Source organism: Coregonus lavaretus, assembly GCF_964263955.1.
Source record: "Coregonus lavaretus genome assembly, chromosome: 8".
In the NCBI taxonomy this organism is placed as follows: Eukaryota; Metazoa; Chordata; class Actinopteri; order Salmoniformes; family Salmonidae; genus Coregonus; species Coregonus lavaretus.
In genome coordinates, this window is record NC_139995.1 from 39,611,707 (window position 1) to 39,635,165 (window position 23,459).

The following is a 23,459-nucleotide window of genomic DNA, read 5'->3' on the forward strand; positions in this document are numbered from 1 at the left end:
AATGGCATATTAATTATTAATATTATTATTAATATATTAATTAATTATTAATTAATTAATATTAAAAATTGCTGCAAAGAAACCACTACTAAAGGACACCAATAAGAAGAGACTTGCTTGGGCCAAAAAACACGAGCAATGAACATTATACCTGTAGTGGAACAGGTTGAGAGCTTCAAGTTCCTTGGTGTCCACATCACCAACAAACTATCATGGTCCAAACACACCAAGACAGTCGTGAAGAGGGCACGACAAAGCCTATTCCCCCTCAGGAGACTGAAAAGATTTGGCATGGGTCCTCAGATCCTCAAAATATTCTACAGCTGCACCATCGAGATCATCCTGACTGGTTGTATCACCGCCTGGTATGGCAACTGCTTGGCCTCCGACCGCAAGGCACTACAGAGGGTAGTGCGTATGGCCCAGTACATCACTGGGGCCAAGCTTCCTGCCATCCACGACCTCTATACCAGGCGGTGTCAGAGGAAGGCCCTCAAAATTGTCAAAGACTCCAGCCACCCTAGTCATAGACCGTTCTCTCTGCTACCGCACGGCAAGCGGTACCAGTGCCAAGTCTAGGTCCAAAATACTTCTCAACAGCTTCTACCCCCAAGCCATAAGACTCCTGAACATATTTTTACGCTGCTGCTACTCTGTTAATTATTTATGCATAGTCACTTTAACTCTACCCACATGTACATATTACTTCAACTACCTCAACTAGCCGGTGCCCCCGCACATTGACTCTGCACCGGTACCCCCCTGTATATATAGCCTCCCTACTGTTATTTTATTTTACTTCTGCTCTTTTTTTCTCAATTTTTTTTTGTTGTTGTTTTATTTTACTTTTTTTATAAAAAATAAATGCACTGTTGGTTAAGGGCTGTAAGTAAGCATTTCACTGTAATGTCTGCACCTGTTGTATTCGGCGCATGTGGCCAATAAAATTTGATATGATTTGATTTGATTTGATTTATACCGGTGGAAATCTGTCCTGTGATGGAGTGCTGCATCAGATGACCTGGCCTCCACAATCCCCCGACCTCAACCCAATTGAGATGGTTTGGGATGAGTTGGACCGCAGAGTGAAGGAAAAGCAGCCAACAAGTGCTCAGCATATGTGGGAACTCCTTCAAGACTGTTGGAAAAGCATTCCAGGTGAAGCTGGTTGAGAGAATGCCAAAAGTGTGCAAAGCTCTCATCAAGGCAAAGGGTGGCTACTCAAAGAAGAATCTCAAATATAAAATCTATTTTGATTTGTTTAACACTTTTTTTTATTATTACATGATTCTATATGTGTTATTTCATAGTTTTGATGTCTTCACAATTATTCTACAATGTAGAAAATAGTAAAAATAAAGAAAAACTCTTGAATGAGTAGGTGTGTCCAAACTTTAGACTGGAACTGTATATTCAAGATTTCTTCACCAAACTTCATCATAATACTTTTGTTGTCATCTGAAAATGCAGTGTACCTCAAAGAACCAAGACATCACCAGTATCTTGAATGGTTATTGCATAGGCTATCAAAGTGCACTCGTGGGTCTCGTCTTAACCAACCATAAGTGCATAAATGTGCTAGAAAATGCATTTACAATTCTTTATTTGAAAAACTATATTTTCATTGCGAATTAGAGTGCTGCATACCTCAACAATTATATAAGTATTTGCACTTTCATAATAACACTAAAGGAAAATGTTATGGATGTGACAGAGTCCCAAAAAACAGACAGCAAATGATGACACTGCACTCCATTTAAAATGTACAATGTTTTAGTAATTTCATTCTAGACTGAAGTTTTTGTTTAAAATATTAAATGTTATTATCAATCACCTACTGAGTAACAGAATAAACATACAAAAATGCAAAGTTGTTTTAAAAAAGAATAAACTCATGCTTTGTATTAATCTCACACTCTTTAATCTGCCAGCACAGGCTCTATGGAATGGTAGCTCCTCCCCCTGTTGTCCACAAAAGGAAACAGGGACTGGACAACTTGAATTTAAGACCTTTATTATGCCATGTGATCACATGCAATAGTCCAGTTAGCATAACAACGCATGATTGCAGTTCATATGAGAACATGAGTACACCCGAAATAGATGACACGCACACAGAAAAATATTGCCCGCTAGCTTGTTTGCTAACATAAACACACTTCGGAAGCAGTAGGAAGGGCATTAACATGTTATCATGATCGCGTTATGCAGTAATGCTGACTAGTGAGTCATTGATCATGTTATGAAGCGTCCGTAACGGTCACATCCGTTACACTTACAACGAGTACTGACAAAGAGAGAAAGAAAACCAATTATACATCACCTAATCCCTTGATGAAAGTTAACTTTGCACAAGTTTGCATACAATCATACTCGAAATGCATCCACAATAACCTTTCGTCAAAAACGTTACGGATGTGACACTGCCTGTCCAAATCAGCGTTCTATCTTCACTAGATTGTAGAATTCTATACTAGCACTCAATGGGCAATCGTTTTGTTGTTGATATTGTTTCATTAACCTTCAGACTTGGTCATAAACACAGGGGGACATATGTGAGTACCAAAACAAGTTCTGTGAGCCATTGCCAAAAGCTATGAAATCTGGTTGACTAAAAATACTTATTTTGAGACTTTGTATCCTACTTTGTAGTAACAATAACATTCAATTTGGCAAATATAAAGGCCAAATATAGTCTTCACTTCAAAATACACACATTCAAGGTAAATATGAAAGTAGTTTAATTAGGAAATAAGCTATTTAGTTTTTTCATGCTCAGGTTGACCTTACTATGGAATTGCTTTTCAAGGTTTCAGACTCCCTTCATTCTTCTCACCATACCCTATCCAGCTCCCAAGGTTTAAGAGGGTAGGCTACCCTACTAGACCATGTGTGTTGTGGTTTTTCACTATGAGCTAATGGGGTTTAAGAGGGTACTAGGCCTACGCTTTGCAATTGCAGAGCTAGTAGTCAATGTTGCATTATGTGAGTACCATAAATTAACACGTTTTTGGTCACTTTACCCGAAAAACCTGTGGGGCACAGACCATAATAATATATTGTATACAACTACCATGCTTTCATGTTTCACTACATGCTGCTAGTACAAAACCATGGTATTTTTTTCATTGTACTACCATGGTACATTTTTGTAAGGGAGGAAAGGCATTTCATGAGGATACCTGAACTACATGATGTCCACAAAAGCTATGGAGAATACACAACATTTACATTAAATGCACCAACTAACAGTCAGAGGAGTTATCAATGTAAGTGATGCAAACAAAGGATTGCAACTACACCATTTTAAACACCTCTGTCTGATTCATCATTTCCTGTTTCCATGTCAACACCCCCAGAGTATCACACACAGAACATGACACTTGAAAATGTGCAAGAAACTGACTAATTTCTATAGTTACTCGGCACCTCCCCCAATCTCAATCAAATCTCGCTTTTTAAAGGTGAGGGTTTTTTATTTAATCAATAAATGTAAATGCTGGAGTTTGTTGCTGAAACCATGTCATTACGAATGGTATGTATTATGAATTGTAATGCTGCAGTCTTCTAGTAATTATGCATGTGTAGATATATTCATAAACCCCCAATACAAATATATTTTAAAAAGAAACCATGTCATTACTGTAATATCTAATATTGTGCATATTCCAACGCAATACGCAAACTTTTGACATTACATATGCCTTGCTCTAACCATAATACAAAATTAATGTACTCACCTCTAGAGTCCACTTGCGACTAAACTTCATATGAAATGTTCAGGAAATCCTTTACCTCCTCCCAATAAGCTGTATGATGTCAAGTGCTGGCTAGAACTATAGCATGTCATGTTTAATTCTTCTGCTGAAACTTTTTCCTATTTCTGCAACCGTGACCAAAGACTTCCTGTGCAATAACACCAACCCTTATGTCGAAACAAAGAACTGTGCAAAAATGCTCCTTCCCGGAAAATGCTTAACTTACAGCTTTGAGACATCTCTGGTCATGAGAACATCACTGTAAATATGATATAGGGAAGGTAAAACTCAACAATTTCTCTATTTTCTTTAACCAACATGACTGTTGCTACCTGGGTTTGTGCAACCAATATTGTGATGTACAATGCCTTCAGAATGGATTCACACCCCTTTACTTTTTCCACGTTGTTGTGTTACAGCTTGAATTTGAAATGTATTACATTTAGATGTTGTGTCACTGGCCTACACACAATACCCCATAATGTCAAAGTGGAATTATGTTGATTTAATTTTTACAAATTAATAAACAATGAAAAGCTGAAGACTCTCGAGTCAATAAGTATTCAACCCCTTTGTTACGGCAAGCCTAAATAAATTCAGGAGTAAATATTTTCTTAAGTCACATAAGTTGAATGGACTGATTCTGTGTACAATAATAGTGCTTAACATGATTGTTGAATGACTCATCTCCGTACAACACACATACAATTATCTGTAAGGTCCCTCAGTCGAGCAGTTCTGTTGCCATTGATTCCTTTATAATATCTTGAACACTGCAGTATGAGTGGATTGAGTAAGGATTATGGCTTTCATCCGAGAATGGAGGTAGGTTGAGTTGACTACCAGAGACATTGGGATCAGCGCTCAAAGCCTCATCTGTTTGGCAGGGCTCTGTTGTGAGAGTTCTATCATCATACATCATTTGGCTACTGACACTCACTTCATTTACAAGCAGCACACGATCACTAACTTCCTCCTCGCTGAGTAAAATGACCTCTGATGTGTCCAGTCCGCCTGTGGTATTGGAGTCAGTGTTTGCATCCTCCTCATTCCCCTGAATACTCTGCAGTAATAGTGGGGTGAGAAAGGGGTTAGTGATTTCTATAAATGGAGTTTGGATGAGATGACTAGAAGAGATTTTGGGATCAGTGCTCAAAGTGTCATCTGACTCTATTTTAAGAGCACGATCACATGTTATTTGGCTGCGCTCGCTCACTTCAGAATCATTCACAAGCATGTGAAATCACTAACTTCTTCCTCACTGAGTAAAGTGTCTCCTGATTGGTCCAGTCCAACACTGAAGACCTCTATTGGGTCAACTATGTGGTCCATGCTTGCTTCATTGTTGATCTAAGTTTCTGTATTGGCAGTTTCTACGGTGACTCTGTTGCCTTTCTCTTGGTTATAGAATTGATCTGCAATACCAAATGAATCGATGTCTTTGTCAAAAGGGGTGGGTTCAATCAGACTTTCTTCATCCATTCCATTACTCTCCCCATTGGCTCTATGTTCCGGTTCCAATAACATCAGTGACTCTTCCAATGTTTCAACACCAGATCCTTCCACTGTTCCCATTTCCCAATCTAACCTCTCTCCTGTCTCTTCTATGTTTTCTGTGTCTTCCTCCGTTTGGAAATTCTCCTTTTCCATCTGCTCTCCTTCTTTCTCGTCTCCACTGGCGCTACCTTTAGGCTCCATAGACATTTCCAACTCAGTTTCTTCGATGCCAAACATTTATTATTTTCCCATTGTGACCTCTTCCTCTCATCATAAAGATAACGATATCTATGCATCTTACTCTCTCCATGTTCTTCCTCCTCATGTCTACCTCTAGGATTCCTTGAAGTTGAACCCATCTTTCTTCTCCTGGATTCTGATTGAGCACTTTTGTCATGACCCAAAGAGCTGTCTGAGGGGGTTGATTGCAATTCACTGCTATAATTAACCGCAGCTTCACTACTAAGTTCAGTATCCTCACCAACTTCCTCTGTACATCTGTCATCCGATTGGTCAAATGTGTTAGAAGCAATCAAAAGAAACTCACTTTGACTTGTGCTCTCAGTGTCCACTTAATTTTCTTTTTGACCCAGGCACTCTTCTCTGTTGCTGTGGGACCCAGATTCCACAACTGCAATGGATGCCTGAAGTTCTAGGGATTTTTCTGTGACTCCAGTTTTGGCGTCTTCTTTCTCCCCAAAGTCTGTCTCTTCTTGTTTACCTTTATTCCTACGAGTAGACCCCATTTTCCTTATCTTCCCTGCAGTGTCAGGTGATTTGAGCAGATATGGGTTTCCAGGTTGAGCCAGCTGTGACTCTGTGAGGTCATTTAATGGCGGATTATTTCCTTCCGTGTATTGTTCTGTTATTGATGATAAGTTATCTGATGAGACAAGGTCCGTCTACATTGTAGAATAATAGTGAAGACATCAAAACTATGAAATAACACATACGGAATCATGTAGTAACCAAAAAAGTGTTAAACAAATCAAATTATATTTTATATTTGAGATTCTTCAAAGTAGCCACCCTTTGCCTTGATGACAGCTTTGCACACTCTTGGCATTCTCTCAACCAGCTACATGAGGTAGTCACCTGGAATGCATTTAAATTAACAGGTGTGCCTTGTTAAAAGTTCATTTGTGGAATTTATTTCCTTCTTAATGCATTTGAGCCAATCAGTTGTGTTGTGACATGGTAGGGGTGGTATACAGAAGATAGCGCTATTTGGTAAAAGACCAAGTCCATATTATGGCAAGAACAGCTCAAATAAGCAAAGAGAAACGACAGTCCATCATTACTTTAAGACATGAAGGTCAGTGAATCCGGAAAATTTCAATTACTTTTAAAATTTCTTCAAGAGCAGTCGCGAAAATCATCAAGCGCTATGATGAAATTGGCTCTCATGAAGACCGCCACAGGAAAGGAAGACCCAGAGTTACCTCTGCTGCAGACGATAAGTTCATTAGAGTTAACTGCACCTCAGATTGCAGCCCAAATAAATGCTTCACAGAGTTCAAGTAACAGACACATCTCAACATCAACTGTTCAGAGGAGACTGTGTGAATCAGGCCTTCATGGTCAAATTGCTGCAAAGAAACCACTACTAAAGGACACCAATAATAAGAAGAGACTTGCTTGGGCCAAGAAACAAAAGCAATGGACATTAGACTGGAGGAAATCTGTCCTTTGGTCTGATTAGTCCAGATTTGAGATTTTTGGTTCCAGCCGCCGTGTCTTTGTGAGACGCAGAGTAGGTGAACGGATGATCTCCGCATGTGTGGTTCCCACCGTGAAGCATGGAGGAGGTGGTGTGATGGTGCTTTGCTGGTGACACTGTCAGTGATTTATTTAGAATTCAAGGCACACTTAACCAGCATGGCTACCACAGCATTCTGGAGCGATACGCCATCCCATCTGGTTTGCGCTTAGTGGGACTATCATTTGTTTTTCAACAGGACAATGACCCAACACATCTCCAGGCTGTGTAAGGGCTATTTGACCAAGAAGGAGAGTGATGGAGTGCTGCATCAGATGACCTGGCCTCCACAATCCCCCGACCTCAACCCAATTGAGAAGGAGTTGGACCGCAGAGTGAAGGAAAAGCAGCCAACAAGTGCTCAGCATATGTGGGAACTCCTTCAAGACTGTTGGAAAAGCATTCCAGGTGAAGCTGGTTGAGAGAATGCCAAGAGTGTGCAAAGCTCTCATCAAGGCAATGGGTGGCTACTTTGAAGAATCTCAAATATATTTGATTTGATTCGTTATTTCATAGTTTTGATGTCTTCACTATAATTCTACAATGTAGAAAATAGTACAAATATAGAAAAACCCTTGAATGAGTAGGTGTGTCCAAACTTTTGACTGGTACTGTATATTCAAGATTTCTTCAACAAACTTCATCATAATACTTTTGTTGTCATCTGAAAATGCACTGTACCACGAAGAACCAAGAAATCACCAGTATCTTGAATGGTTATTGCATAGGCTATCAAAGTGCACTCGTGGGTCCCGTCTTAACCAACCATAAGGGCACAAATGTGCAATATTTTTTTTTAAACTACATTTGAAAAACTATATTTTCATTGCGAATTAGAGTGCTGCATACCTCAACAATTATATAAATATTTGCACTTTCATAATAACACTAAAGGAAAATGTTATGGATGTGACAGGGTCCCAAAAGACAGGCAGCAAATGATGACACTGCATTCCATTTCAAATTCACAATGTTTTAGTCATTTCAAATCAAATCAAATCAAATGTTATTTGTCACATACACGTGTTTAGCAGATGTTATAGCGGGTGTAGCGAAATGCTTGTGTGTCTAGCTCCGACAGTGCAGTAATATCTAACAAGTAATATCTAACAATTTCACAACATATACCTAATACACACAAAACTAGTAAGGAATGGAATTTAAGAAAATATACATGGACAAGCAATGACAGAGCGGCATGGACTAAGATACAGTAGAATATTATAGAATAGAATGCAGTATATACATATGAGATGAGTAGTGCAAGATATATAAACATTATTAAAGTGACTGTAAACATTATTAAAGTGACTAGTGTTCCATTTCTTAAAGTGGGCAGTTATTTCTATAGGCAGCAGCAGCCTCTAATGTGCTAGTGATGGCTATTTAACAGTCTGATGGCCTTGAGATAGAAGCTGTTTTTCATTCTCTCGGTCCCAGCTTTGATGCACCTGTACTGACCTCGCCTTCTGGATGATAGCGGGGTGAACAGGCAGTGGCTCGGGTGGTTGATGTCCTTGATGATCTTTTTGGCCTTCCTGTGACATTGGGTGCTGTATGTGTCTTCGAGGACGGGTAGTTTGCCCCCGATAATGCGTTCGGCAGACCGCACCACCCTCTGGAGAGCCCTGCGGTTGCGGGCGGTGCAGTTGCCGTACCAGGTGGTGATACATCCCGACAGGATGCTCTAAATTGTGCATCTGTAAAAGTTTGTGATGGTTTTAGGTGTCAATCCGACTTTCTTCAACCTCCTGAGGCTCTGTTGCGCCTTCTTCACCACACTGTCTGCGTGGGTGGACCATTTCAGTTTGTCGGTGATGTGTACGCTAATTTCATTCTAGACTGATGTTTTATTTAAAATATTAAATGTTATTATCAATCACATACTGAGTAACAGAATAAACATACAAAAATGCAAAGTTAAAAAAAATATATATAAACAAATGCTTTGTATTAATCTCACACACTTTAAGGCCTCCTGTAGCTCAATTGGTAGAGCATTGCGCTTGCAACGCCAGGGTTGTGGGTTCGATTCCCACGGGGGGCCAGTATGAAAAATGTATGCACTCACTAAATGTAAGTCGCTCTGGATAAGAGCGTCTACAAAAATGAAACTGAATCTGCCAGCACAGGCTCTATGAAATGGTAGCTCCTCCCCCTGTTGTCCACAAAAGGAAACAGGGACTTCAATTTAAGACCTTTATTATGCAACGCTCCAGTTAGCAGAACAACGCATGATTGCAGTTCATGAGAACACCTGAAATAGATGACACGCACACAGAAAAAGATTGCCCGCTAGCTTGTTTGCTAACATAAACACACTTCGGAAGCAGTAGGAAGGGCATGAACATTTTATCATGATCGCGTTATGCAGTGATGCTGACTAGTGAGTCATTGATCATGTTATGAAGCGTCCGTAACGGTCACATCCGTTACACTTACAACGAGTACTGACAAAGAGAGAAAGAAAACCAATTATACATCGCCTAATCCCTTGATGAAAGTTAGTTTTGCACAGAAAGTTTGCATACAATCATACTCGAAATGCATCCACAATAACCTTTAGTCAAAAACGTTACGGATGTGACACTGCCTGTCCAAATCAGCGTTCTATCTTCACTAGATTGTAGAATTCTATACTAGCACTTAATGGGCAATTATTTTGTTGTTGATATTGTTTCATTAACCTTCAGACTTGGTCATAAACACAGGGGGACATATGTGAGTACCAAAACAAGTTATGTGAGCCATTGCCAAAAGCTATGAAATCTGGTTGACTAAAAATACTTATTTTGAGACTTTGTATCCTTCTTTGTAGTAACAATAACATTCAATTTGGCAAATATAAAGGCCAAATATAGTCTTCACTTCAAAATACACACATTCAAGGTAAATATGAAAGTAGTTTAATTAGGAAATAAGCTATTTAGTTTTTTCATGCTCAGGTTGACCTTACTATGGAATTGCTTTTCAAGGTTTCAGACTCCCTTCATTCTTCTCACCATACCCTATCCAGCTCCCAAGGTTTAAGAGGGTAGGCTACCCTACTAGACCATGTGTGTTGTGGTTTTTCACTATGAGCTAATGGGGTTTAAGAGGGTACTAGGCCTACGCTTTGCAATTGCAGAGCTAGTAGTCAATGTTGCATTATGTGAGTACCATAAATTACCACATTTTTGATACATTGTATACAACTACCATGCTTTCATGTTTCACTACATGCTGCTAGTACAAAACCATGGTATTTTTTTAATTGTACTACCATGGTACATTTTTGTAAGGGACGAAAGGCATTTCATGAGGATACCTGAACTACATGATGTCCACAAAAGCTATGGAGAATACACAACATTTACATTAAATGCACCAACTAATAGTCAGAGGAGTTATCAATGTAAGTGATGCAAACAAAGGTTTGCAACTACACCATTTTAAACACCTCTGTCTGATTCATCATTTCCTGTTTCCATGTCAACACCCCCAGAGTATCACACACATACATGACACTTGAAAATGTGAAAGAAACTGACTAATTTCTATAGTTACTCGGCACCTCCCCCAATCTCAATCAAATCTCGCTTTTTAAAGGTGAGGGTTTTTTATTTAATCAATAAATGTAAATGCTGGAGTTTGTTGCTGAAACCATGTCATTACGAATGATATGTATTATGAATTGTAATGCTGCAGTCTTGTAGTAATTATGCATGTGTAGATATATTCATAAACCCCCAATACAAATATATTTAAAAAAGAAACCATGTCATTACTGTAATATCTAATATTGTGCATATTCCAATGCAATACACAAACTTTTGACATTACATATGCCTTACTCTTACCATAATACAAAATTAATGTACTCACCTCTAGAGTCCACTTGCGACTAAACTTCATATGAAATGTTCAGGAAATCCTTTACCTCCTCCCAATAAGCTGTATGATGTCAAGTGCTGGCTAGAACTATAGCATGTCATGTTTCATTCTTCTGCTGAAACTTTTTCCTATTTCTGCAACCGTGACCAAAGACTTCCTGTGCAATTAACACCAACACTTATGTCGAAACAAAGAACTGTGCAAAAATGCTCCTTCCCGGAAAATGCTTAACTTACAGCTTTGAGACATCTCTGGTCATGAGAACATCACTGTAAATATGATATAGGTAAGGTAAAACTCAACAATTTCTCTTTTTGTAACCAACATGACTGTTGCTTCCTGGGTTTGTGCAACCATTATTGTGATGTACAATGCCTTCAGAATGGATTCATACCCCTTTACTTTTTCCACATTGTTGTGTTACAGCTTGAATTTGAAATATTACATTTAGATGTGTCACTGGCCTACACACAATACCCCATAATGTCAAAGTGGAATTATATTGATTTAATTTTGAAAATAGCTGTGCAGCGATGCTCATCAAACCGGACAGAGCTTGAGGATCTGCAGAGAATACAGGCGTGCCAAGCTTGTAGCTTCATACCCAAGAAGACTCGAGGCTGTAATCGCTGCGTCAACAAAGTAAAGGTCTGAAAACTTAAAAAACCTGATCTCATTTACTTATGTTTAATACATTTGAAAGAAATTCGAAGCTTGTTTATGCTTTGTCATTGTGGGGTATTGGGTGTAGAGTGAGGAGAAAAAAACGATTTGATCAATTTTAGAATAAGGCTGTAAAGTAACAAAATGTGGAATAAGTCCAGGGGTCTGAATACTTTACGAATGCACTGTTCTTGCAATGCAGATAAGAGTTCAACAAATCCGTCAGAATCAATTAAATATGGAGAAGTTAAAATGGGTAATGTACTCAACCAGAGTCAGACAAATGTCCATCTTAAGAACAATTTAATGACAAAGGTTTTGAGTTAGACTTCAACCCTTCCATCTCCCATCCAAGAATGTAACATTCAGTGTGTCACAATCAGAAGCAAAAGTAATTCAACATAATTCTAATCAATAATCCAAAAAGTTATGCCCAGGGAAACATGTTACCAAATGTTTAATTCAATCACTTCAAATAGTTTAACAGAAACAAATACAAAGTAGTTATATTATTCCCACATTGACAAATACTCCCTATATTCAGGCTGGACTGAATGTTCAAAACCAATCCCTTCCCCTACTGGACAATGCATTAGGTGTAGTCGGACAGTAAGTCAGTCATGTGTATGCTTAAACAAGTGAAAACGGGACACATTTGGTAGAATAAAGACAGTAAATTGTGGACTATACAGCTTGCAAAGACAGAATTGTTTCAGAGATGGACAGACATGGCCGTCTCACCTAAACCAAAACCTAAAAAGGTTAATCATTTAAAAATAAAATGCACTCATCCAGAACCTGATTCTATACAAGACATCCTCAGGTTTGGACTGAGAGTTCAGACTGTCAGACACTCACTTTCTCTCAGCGGTCCTGGAGCGGCTGAAAAAAATATACACAGAAGTTGTCAGAAACAAGAAAACTTGCACAGTGAATTACTACAATACATTGCCCATAGGCCTAAAAATACGGCCAGTGAACACTCGCACACACATTTACCTCCGGGACCTTGAGAAGGATCTTGAAGGTTTATGGTTCCTGTCTCTGGAGATAGACCTCTCTCTTCTTCTGTCTCTTGACAGAGACCTAGTAGAAGAACAAGTAAATTAGAGTGTTTCCAATGTACTCACATGTATTCAGATGCCCATCAGGATTATTACATTTGAACAATGGTCCCTTGAAACTAGACAGCACCAATTAGAATCAATGATGTGAGAACCAAGTGTACTAGGGGTGTAACTGTACACTTAGTCGGGAACCTCTGTTCGGTCCACACTGTGAACCCGAATTAATAAATTAAATAAACACTAGGCCTATAGGCTATGCGTACGCTGCGTTGCAGGCCTATGCCCCTCGAGTAAATATGACCTGAAAAAATATTTGCGGCTTTTCCATTAAAACTAGTGCCTATGGGGCCTACCGAGTGGCGCAGCGGTCTAAGGCACTGCATTACTACAGACCCGGGTTCGATCCCAGGCTGTGTCACAACTAGCCGTGACTCCCATAGGGCGGCGCACAATTGGCCCAGCGTCGTCCGAGTTAGGGGAGGGTTTGGCCGGGGGTGCTTTACTTGTCTCATCGCGCTCTAGCGACTCCTTGTGGCAGGCCGTGCACCTGCAGGCTGACTTTGGTCGTCAGTTGAACTGTGTTTCCTCCTACACATTGGTGCGGCTGGCTTCCAGGTTAAGCGGGCAGGTGTTAAGAAGCGCGGTTTGGCAGGTCATGTTTCGGAGGACGCATGGCTCAACCTTAACCTCTCCCGAGCCAGTTGGGGAGTTACAGCGATGAGACAAGATCGTAATTGGATAACACGAAATTGGGGAGAAAAAGGGGGTAAAATACAACAAAGAACTTGAGCCTATGCACAAGTTGTAATAAAAATTTCAATATTTTGTGAGGCGCAGTCGAGATTCTGACCGGGCCAAAGAAATTACAAGAGTGATAGGTATGTTTATAGCCGCGGATATGCGCCCATTCTCTGTGGTTAAGAATAGGGGGTTTCAGCACCTCTAAAGTGCTCGAGCCACGTTCCGAACTTCGCCCTCTCGCACCCATTTTAGCAAACAGCTTGTATATAAGCAAGCTAAAAGCCGAAGTTGTCAATGAATTGGCCAATGCTGTTGCGTTTACTACAGATGGATGGACCTCCAGAGCTACTTAACAGTGACAGCCCATTACATTACCCAGGAGTGGGAAATGACGAGTAGTGTGCTACTCTTTGTAAGAAAACATTATAGCATAGGCCTATACAATGTCTGAGCCATGTTTACATCGATTTCACACACACATATTGCGGTTTATTTTAGTGTTGTTGAGTAAGTCGCTCTGGATAAGAGCATCTGCTAAATGACGTAAATGTAATCATGTGTTCATAAAAATAAAATATACAAAGTGTTGGTATTCCTGATTGTGCTTTCATCAGACATTATAGGACTCATGGTATTCCTTTTTTCATGTATGATCAACACTTTGCATTTTCTTAACAAACATTTACTACAGTAACTGTTGGCATTTCATTTTCCCGCTGTACCGAAACCAAACAGTGACCCCAAAACTGCAATATGTACCGAACCATGGGTTTGGTGTACTGTTACACCCCTAATGTGTACTAGACCGATCTACTATTGGGGGCAGATCTATTCATGTTTTTTAGGAAGACTATAGTTAGTTACCACAACACTGATTAAGTTGTGGAGGCTGGGGTAAAGTGGCATTTAGGCTCACCTGCTGCGACTGCGGCTGAAGCTCCTCCTCCTAGGAGAGCTGGAGGTGGATGGAGCAGGAAAAACAGTTAATACAGTGCATAAACGCATCAACTCAAGTCAAATATTGCATTCCTTATCCCTGAAGAAACGTCATTCCAATCATTACACAATACCACACAGCCTTCCTCTTTCTGCCGCCAGATCAGAACAGGGCATCCTCTGCACCCCTGCTAGAGGACAGAATGCCAGGACAACCACCTGAGGTCAAAATGAGACCTCTTATAAAACAAAGTGAGACAATGAATTAGAGATATAGAACATTTTTAAGTACAGGTATGCAGACTTATAAGCTACATACTGTACTGTTTTGTTGTACATAGGGCACACTACCAATATTGGACCTCACACAGTTCATGCTAACCAGGGCAGCTCCAAGAACACACAACTTTTGAGTTTAAGGATAAAAGCTTTTCATTTGTGATCTATGGGAGGGAGATTCAAGATTCTTATTATTGTACTCACAAGTTGATGTTTGAAACTAAATTCACAATTTCCCTGACTGCCAGTTTCATACCGTCAAGCAGCTGTAAAACCAAACCTGTGGTAAGCATGACACTACAAAAAGCAGGAGAAAAGGAACTTACTATTTTTGGGGGTTTGGACACAAGATAGAAATGACACAAGGAAGCCAGACTGATGGCGAGGGAGGTAGAATTTGCAGAGAGGATTTGCCACAAGTTGCAATTGTTGGAGATATGAAGTTGGTTGGCTGGAGGGGGTACAGTAGATGTAGATTTTCCCTGTCTTTTTGGGGTTAGCCGAGGGCTGCTGTGCTGCTTGTAGGTAGTTGTGTTGATAATTGGGGAAAGGAGTTAAATCGCTGATTGGTCAGAATTGTGAGGTGGGCTGCGACGATGCCGATTGGGTTAAGGTTGGAGGAGGAGGCTGAGAGCTGCATGCTCAGGAACCAATAGGCTGGAGCGGAACATGACTGGCCATGCCTGGGTCATGTGACACGGCACCAGCCAAGCTGATTGGGTGGGGCACGGTGCTGCCGCTGGTCAGTGGTCACATGATGCTGTAAGAGGACTAGTTGACTGTCTGAGAGGGTGGTGAGAAGAGGCATGGTGATGACTCTGCAACGGGGTTCATTTTTATTAATATAGATAGAAAAAAATCAAACTGAGAAAAATGCAACTAACATCCATATAGTACTCAAATGATCAAACAAGTGCCCCCTTTATCAAAATTTGATAATTGTTCCAATTATCTAAAAGAATGTCACTTCAAAAATGTATTGCCTAGATCAAAACAAATGATGACTGAATTAAACCTTTCAAAATCACCAAAATTGTCACTGGGAAAAGGGACCCAGTCCCTGTGATGAGTAAATTAAAATTTCCCAGCTCTGATTGTGTCCATAGTAAAACATGTATCACTGCACTAACCAACCTACAGTGCAGGAGTGTGTGTGTCAGGTCCAGGCATCTAAATTGAAATGATAGTACATATGGAACAGTTGGAAGTGAGGGAGATGTGATGGAAGAGTGTGGGGTTGGCTGGCAAGGTAGGTAGGTCATAAACATGTGTAGGAGTACATGTTAAAAGGTGGGTGAGAATAAGTGTAGGTGAAAGACGATATATTATACCGGCGTCTGACAGGCGGGCTCCCACGGCGCCTGCTGCTGTAGTCTTCACGTCCAGGGCGACGGCTCCAGGAGGGGGGAGGTCCACGGCTCCTCGAGCGTTTCTCCCCATTAGACAACTCAACTCTCACTCTGCAGCCACACAGCGTCCTGTTCACATAGATCAATAGCAGAATAACACAAGTTAAACCTGAATACTCTTTCAATGTTTGTATGTCATGAGCTACGATCCAAATATTCAAGTGAATTTCCCCTTGAGGCCTACCGTCCATCCAGTTCTCTCACAGCATCGGTTGCATCTCTGGGATCCTCAAATTCGACAAAGGCAAAGCCTGGGGGGTTCCTGGCCACCCACACACTCCGCAGTGGGCCATAGTACCCAAACGCCCTCTCCAACTCAGTCTTGTTTCCACTGTTTCCCAAGTTCCCAACATACACCTTGCAATCCAGAGGACAATCTCTGAGATGAGCAGGTTCTGAGAGTGAAAGGTAAAAGAGGAAAATAAAATAATCTAGATGACATCCAGTCATGCACAATTACATTCATTATAAAATCCATATATGGTAATTTGTGACAACGCTGTTAGTGTTAGGAGGTCTACAGGTGAGTAGACCGGGAAAGACGATGGATGCATAGCTAATTACCTCCCATCTAGACGGATCCTGTTTTCCTTTGAAGGGCTGACGAAATAACCAATCAATAACTGGAACAAAAGAGGGTAACTTGATTAGTTAGCTAGGTAACGTTACCGAACAAGTTATAGTGCTTAGCCAACGTTAGCTAATATTAACGTTAGGTTTCGAACTTGCCAACTAAGTAGTTAACAAAACAATGAGATTGATTTAATTGAGCTTAATACGATCGATAGTTACACCTTTAAGCAACAAGTGTATAAGTACATGCATTTACAAATGACAGACAGTTAGTACACAACAAAAAGTATTAATTGTATCACTCTAGCAAGCCAATGCTGTTTATTGTTAGCTTCCATTAGTTAGCAACCATTAGCTGTGGAGGCGCATCGGGGTTAGCTAGCTATTAGCTAGCTGGCTTTTGTTGACGGTTCAATTGAACTATTCGTCTGTAAAACAGTTTTACAGCGCATGTTGTTAAATCTTAAATTGTTTTAATTCCCAGTTCCATTAATCGAAATGTTACCAGTTATGTATTCGCAAAATTCTCCAATTACGGCGCCGAAGAATCTTTGCTAGCAGCAGAAGAAGTCCACAAGGCGTTCGAAAATGGCGTTGACCGGAAATAAATACCTAGCCAGTTTGGGGCAGAAATATTAGAGAAAGTAGGAGATAGGAATTCCATGAATAACGACTGTGGTAAAGTACAAGGCCTTATCCAGCAGACAGTCGACCAATCGCGGTGACGTTGTCATGCTGCGTCACGCGGTTGCTAAAATAATCGTCACACGACTGTGGAAAATTACAAGGCCTTATCCAGCAGACAGTCGACCAATCGCGGTGACGTTGTCATTCTGCGTCACGCGGATGCTAAGATAATCGTCACGCAATCCCTTCTCAAAGTAAGAGTATGAGTCGAGAAACCTGCCTATTGTCTTCAGAAGTACGTAATGTCACGATTCCAAAGTTATATGATATTACAGAGAATAAGTTAATTATCTCACATCTCGGAAAAGATTTGTAATGTTGTACTTCTTGTTGACGAAATTCATACTAATGTTGGGTTTTTGAGCTAGCGCCCCATTGACTCCCATTCACTACTTGAAGGAGAGCGCGCCTTGTCTCATAGTCGCCCACAATGCGTCGGCCCATTGACAACGCATCGGCAACGTACACAATGGGCGTTAATACGATTTCAATGGAATTTCCCATCTCCTCAAAAGTATCTCTGCTGAGGTTAGTAAAGAAAGTGCTCTACCCCTAGCATATCGCCGTCTACTGGAGTGGAGTAGTATGACTCTATCTCCTCTGGTATGACTACATGGGCAAGTATTTTTTTCTTCAATAAAAGTGCTGTGTAGAGAGACCAATTATGTATACTGAGCAAACATTTTAACGCAACATGTAAAGTGTTGGTCCCATATTTCATGAGCTGAAATGAAATATCCCAGACATTTTCCATATGCACAAAAAGCATCCCTGTTGGTGGGCATTTATCTTTTACCAAGATAATCCATCCACCTGGCAGGTGTGGCATATCAAGAAGCTGATTAAACAACATGATCATTACACAGGTGCACCTTGTGCTGGGGACCCAAAAAAATGCCACTCTAAAATGTGCAATTTTGTCACACAACACAATAACACAGATGTCTCATGTTTTGAGTGAGCATTCAATTGGCATGCTGACTGCAGGAATGTCCACCAGGACTGTTTCCAGAGAATTGAATGTTCATTTCTCTACCATAAGCCGCCTCCAACGTTGTTTTAGGGAATTTGGCAATACGTCCAACCGGCCTCACAAGCACAAGTAACCACGCCAGCCCAATTGACTGATTTCCTTATATTGCACAGTACGTAATGCAGAATAAATTAGTATTGTTTATCTAGCATTTATGACAGGGTTTCCCGAACTCGGTCCTGCAATTTATGCTTTGGCCACAAATACGAGTATGGGATGAGTCAACAACATTATTTGGGTATGAGTTAATAGAATATGGACTTTTAAAAGTGAGATTTTCACTGAACAGTTACTTTAACACCGCAATATGAGATTATATTTGATAATGCTAATTATAAACGAATGATACAGCACCCCCCTTGGGGCAATTAGTGACAATTATTCAAATGTATGTTGGGTGGGTTAATGAGAGAGAGAAACAAACAATCAAGTGTTGGTGTTACTATAGCTCTACCCTTGGTCCAATTCATGTAATTTTGTAAATGCCGGATGTTGATGGCAAGAAGCATCATTCATCCAAGATTCGTCAATATGGGAAAACAGGGCAGGAGATATGCTTGTTCACCCAAGTTTTATTAAAATCGCGTCAGTGGTGTCTGAGATATAGCTAGTAACGACGTACTAACATATGGACGGTGACAGATCCATAGTCCCCCTGCCGATTTCATCGAGTGGGACAATTAGGAGTCATGGAACCCCAACAAGCGTCACCACCAGTAGCCTATAGGCTTTGGTTAAGTTCAGACTGTTTGACCTAGTTTCTAATTACAAACATTCCTCTGTCTTTGCCTTCCAATAAAACATAATCCCTTTCTTCTTTTCACTCATCCCCCTCTCCTACAGCCAGGTCCCTCCATCTACCTTATTTATACCACAAACACTGTGCTTGGCTTTGCTCCATTCATTCAAAAAACAGGGTTTAGTAGTTGACTCTGGCCCACAGCTCAGCACTCTAAGCTCTGAAACAATATCTAACGGAATGTATGAATTAGAGCACAGCGCGGTTCAGCCAGACGACTTTCATGTTCCTCAACTATCAACCCCTCTGACCCCCGGAGGCCAAAAGTCCACAGCTAAAAAGGGTTAGGACAGGAGATTAAACTGATGGGGTTGCGTAACACATGTCTCGCTAACAAACAAAGAGCATTATGTTGCTCAGCTTTATTTTCGTCGCGGTGTTCATGTTTGAGTGAGAGTGCACTAGGCAACTTTTCTCACACTATGGGCTGACACAATCAAACAAAATGTCTTGTGTCTGTGGTTCAAATGTTTTGTTGTTTTTATTGTTGTTGCTCTTCTTCGCATATGACACAGAATTATCTTTTAGCTTAAATAAAACATTGTATTTTTTTCTTCTTTCTTCTGACCACTCAGTTTTTCAAACAGATTAGTGCAGCACATTCTGTTCTGTTTCACTTCCTGATGACTCGGTATCCTTGCATGAACCCGCCCTCGTGCTTGCAGTTACCGCACACACACACATGCACGCACGCACACACAACACAGAGACACACACGCGCATCACGTTCTGTTCCCTGAAAGCAGCACACAGACAGACAGACACACACACACACTCTCTCTCTTTCTGATAATAGTGGCATTGAATTCTAGAGTCTGTTTGGAAGAGAACGCATATTATTTTCAGAACAAGTATTGTTGCTGAAGATAAGCAAAATGATAGTTCAGCAATAATACAAGAATTCCTTAAAATCTAAACAAATAAGTATAATTATACTTTTGTATAAATACATATAGATTCACAATTGCACATCCTAAAAAATGCATTTCTGCTGTGTTTGGAAAAACCATCCCGAACACCCCAAAACTATGTGAGCATCAAAGTAATTTTTTGGAATGAGTTCTGGTGAGCAATGCGCAACGTCAACATTTGTGTACAGGCGTAGTGTTAACTAGGAAACTAAACCAGCAGTAGGCATTGCAGAACAAAAACAAAAACAGAACAGGACATGGGCAATAAAGCACTTACTTTATTGGACTGACTGTCTAATGCCCTGACTCCTTTTACCTGAGGGATATGAAACAGATGAAGTATATCCCTTAGAATTAGGCTTTCCTGATGTTACCTAGTCCAGTAAATTGTTGAATGTGTTTTAGTAGAGCAACAGAATATGATCATGCTCAATTAACTTACTTTCCAACATATGAAGTGACAGTGACTATGATGGATGGGAAAAACTCGTAGGAATAGTGCCAGAGGATTATGATTAATACTCATAATAAATTATATATATATACATATATTTTTAATCAGAAACCAAAATGCGCTCATTATAGGATAGCATGTAGCTTAGTGATTCCTCATGAAACAATAACAATAAAAAACATATACAGTACCAGTCAAAAGTTTGGACACACCTACTCATTCAAGGGTTTTTCTTTATTTTTACTATTTCCTACATTGTAGAATAATAGTGAAGACATCAAAACTATGAAATAACGCATTTGGTAGTAACCAGAAAAGTGTTAAACAAATCAAAATATATGTTATATTTTAGATTCTTCAAAGCAGCCACCCTTTGCCTTGATGACAGCTTTGCACACTCTTGGCATTCTCTCAACCAGCTTCATGAGGTAGTCACATGGAATGCATTTAAATTAACAGGTGTGCTTTGTTAAAAGTTAATTTGTGGAATTTCTTCCCTTCTTAATGCGTTTGAGCCAATCATACAAACCATCTCAATTGGGTTGAGGTCGGGTGATTGTGGAGGCCAGGTCATCTGATGCAGCACTCCATCACTCTCCTTCTTGGTCAAATAGCCCTTACACAGCCTGGAGGTGGGTTTTGGGTCATTGTCCTGTTGAAAAACAAATGATAGTCCCACTAAGCGCAAACCAGATGGGATGGCGTATCGCTGCAGAATGCTGTGGTAGCCATGCTGGTTAAGTGTGCCTTGAATTCTAAATAAACATGCGGAGATCATCCGTTCACCTACTCTGCGTCTCACAAAGACACGGCGGTTGGAACCAAAAATCTCAAATTTGGACTCATCAGACCAAAGGACAGATTTCCACAGGTCTAATGTCCATTGCTCGTGTTTCTTGGCCCAAGCAAGTATCTTCTTCTTATTGAAGTTAGTGGTGGTTTCTTTGCAGCAATTCGACCATGAAGGCCTGATTCACGCAGTCTCCTCTGAACAGTTGATGTTGAGATGTGTCTGTTACTTGAACTCTGTGAAGCATTTATTTGGGCTGCAATCTGAGGTGCAGTTAACTCTAATGAACTTATCCTCTGCAGCACAGGTAACTCTGGGTCTTCCTTTCCTGTGGCGGTCCTCATGAGAGTCAGCTTCATCATAGCGCTTTGATGTTTTTTGCGACTGCACTTGAAGTTCTTGAAATTTTCCGGATTAATTTACCTTCATGTCATAAAGTAATGATGGACTGTCGTTTCTCTTTGCTTATTTGAGCTGTTCTTGACATAATAGGGACTTGGTATTTTACCAAATAGGGCTATCTTCTGTATACCACCCCTACCTTGTCACAACACAACTGATTGGCTCAAACGCATCAAGAAGGAAAGCAATTCCACAAATGAACTTTTAACAAGGCACACCTGTTAATTGAAATGCATTCCAGGTGACTACCTCATGAAGCTGGTTGAGAGAATGCCAAGAGTGTGCAAAGCTGTCATCAAGGCAAAGGGTGGCTACTTTGAAGAATCTCAAATATAACATATATTTTGATTTGATTAACACATTTTTGGTTACTACATGATTCCATATGTGTTATTTCATAGTTTTGATGTCTTCACTATTATTCTACAATATAGAAAATAGTCAAAATAAAGAAAAACCCTTGAATGAGTAGGTGTGTCCAAACTTTTGACTGGTACTGTATGTATACCACCCCACTGACCCAGAGCAAATAGTTAAAGACACAAACAACTGTATGCTATTCCATGCACAGGCACTAGCTGCATGCTGTGTGTGGCTTCAGTATATGGTATACATGTATATGTGTGTGGGGATCCCATGCGTGCAGCCAGGTATGCATTGAGAGTGTACCTTGTTGCAGTTCTCCACAACCAGTGCATTCTCTCTCAGCCTCAGGTAGCACATTGCCAGGTTGAGCTGGGAGACCAGTAGGAAGTTCTGGATCGTCTGCTGCTGCTCCTTCCCTACACCAAACTCCATCTCAAGCCACGAAACAATGCGCTGGTACTGGACCACCGCCTGCAGGAAACGCCCCGCCTAGAACCAGGGACAACACATGGACTAGGTTTTGCAGGTCTCTCATGCAAAAGAGATTATAAGCAACATTTTCATATCGTAAAATAAATGTGCAAAGCAGGCACGTGCACAGATAGGGCTCTACCTACAGTGGCTTGCAAAAGTATTCACCCCCCTTGCCATTTTTCCTATTTTGTTGCCTTAAACCTGGAATTAAAATTGATTTTTTGACTGGTACTGTATATATTTTTTATTTTCACTACATTTAATCCACAGAAGGGTCCTTTGGTGGAAGGATTGTTGACATATATTTGACATTTATATCTTAAAGCATAATTGAGAAATAAGGAATTGAAGTTGGAATATTTGTGACATTTTGGCCTTACCCAGGCCTGCTTTAATAGCTCAGACACACCCATAGGATTGTCAAACGTTTGCCTGCCGACAATACTTATCACCTCTGAACAGATTGTTGGCAGTCAATCTCTTTTGTGTTCACACAGCAAAGACCTCTGAAGTCGTCAGCCACTCAGCCTTGTTAAAATACTCCAAACCAGAAGGTGGCAGTAGCGTTGTTTGGCAATGCATGTCCTTGTGTGTTGCTTAGTTTATGGTCTAGATTCCAATGTTAGCTAGCTAGCTGCACTAATGTTGCTATTTTGTAGAAAGCCCTTGTTGATACTAGCCAGATGGCCACAGCTAGACCTGTTATGGTGACATTACCGCCGCACCAGCAGTCAGGAGTCATGACCGCAGTCAAATTCCACGTGACCATTGAGTCACGGCTTCTCCACAACTGTGGTCTGATGCCTCTGATGTTCTTAGTAGCCTACCAAACTTGCTAATGGCCAGTCACTAATGGCTGGTACTCAGCGCTCTATTGTCCCTCTAATGATCAGTCTGACATCAATGCAAACACAATCAAAAATCAAATCCAAAACTTAATGACAGCATGTCATTCAGAGTTTGAGTGGAATACGATCCATCACCTGTT

The 23,459-nt window shown here is 40.4% G+C and overlaps 2 protein-coding genes across 5 annotated transcripts in view; both read right to left on the reverse strand.

Moving 5' to 3' along the window:
* Positions 1 to 3,765, reverse strand: part of LOC311133897 (uncharacterized protein) — a 20,926-nt gene extending 17,161 nt beyond the window's left edge. The window contains exon 1 of the mRNA XM_084167502.1: positions 3,741 to 3,765. The gene's annotated coding sequence lies outside the window, so the exon portion shown is untranslated. The remainder of the gene's footprint in view (positions 1 to 3,740) is intronic.
* Positions 3,766 to 11,990: 8,225 nt separating this feature from the next.
* LOC311134308 (serine/arginine-rich splicing factor 3-like) lies at positions 11,991 to 22,532 on the reverse strand. 4 transcript variants are annotated; one of them, XM_084167948.1, is made up of 8 exons: positions 22,301 to 22,532; positions 20,263 to 20,301; positions 16,547 to 16,605; positions 16,167 to 16,377; positions 15,905 to 16,051; positions 14,275 to 14,313; positions 12,550 to 12,636; positions 11,991 to 12,432 (listed from the first exon to the last, which is right to left on the reverse strand). In XM_084167948.1, the coding sequence occupies exons 3-8, from the start codon at positions 16,551 to 16,553 to the stop codon at positions 12,405 to 12,407; spliced, it is 519 nt and encodes a 172-aa protein (XP_084024074.1). In that variant the 5' UTR covers positions 16,554 to 16,605; positions 20,263 to 20,301; positions 22,301 to 22,532; the 3' UTR covers positions 11,991 to 12,404. The 4 variants fall into 4 exon arrangements, 3 of the variants coding, with proteins under 3 accessions (XP_084024074.1, XP_084024075.1, XP_084024073.1); XR_014613670.1 differs by lacking the exons at positions 20,263 to 20,301; positions 22,301 to 22,532 and adding an exon at positions 17,061 to 17,316 and having other exon boundaries at positions 14,275 to 15,391; XM_084167949.1 differs by lacking the exon at positions 20,263 to 20,301.
* Between the last annotated feature and the right edge of the window lie 927 nt (positions 22,533 to 23,459).

Coding starts and splice junctions, on each gene's coding strand:
- LOC311134308 (XM_084167949.1), bottom strand. Junction 12,637..14,274: donor TTCAGCCGCAGTCGCAGCAG/GTGAGCCTAAAT, acceptor TTCTTCTACTAG/GTCTCTGTCAAGAGACAGAA. Junction 12,433..12,549: donor TCCTTCTCAAGGTCCCGGAG/GTAAATGTGTGT, acceptor TATTTTTTTCAG/CCGCTCCAGGACCGCTGAGA.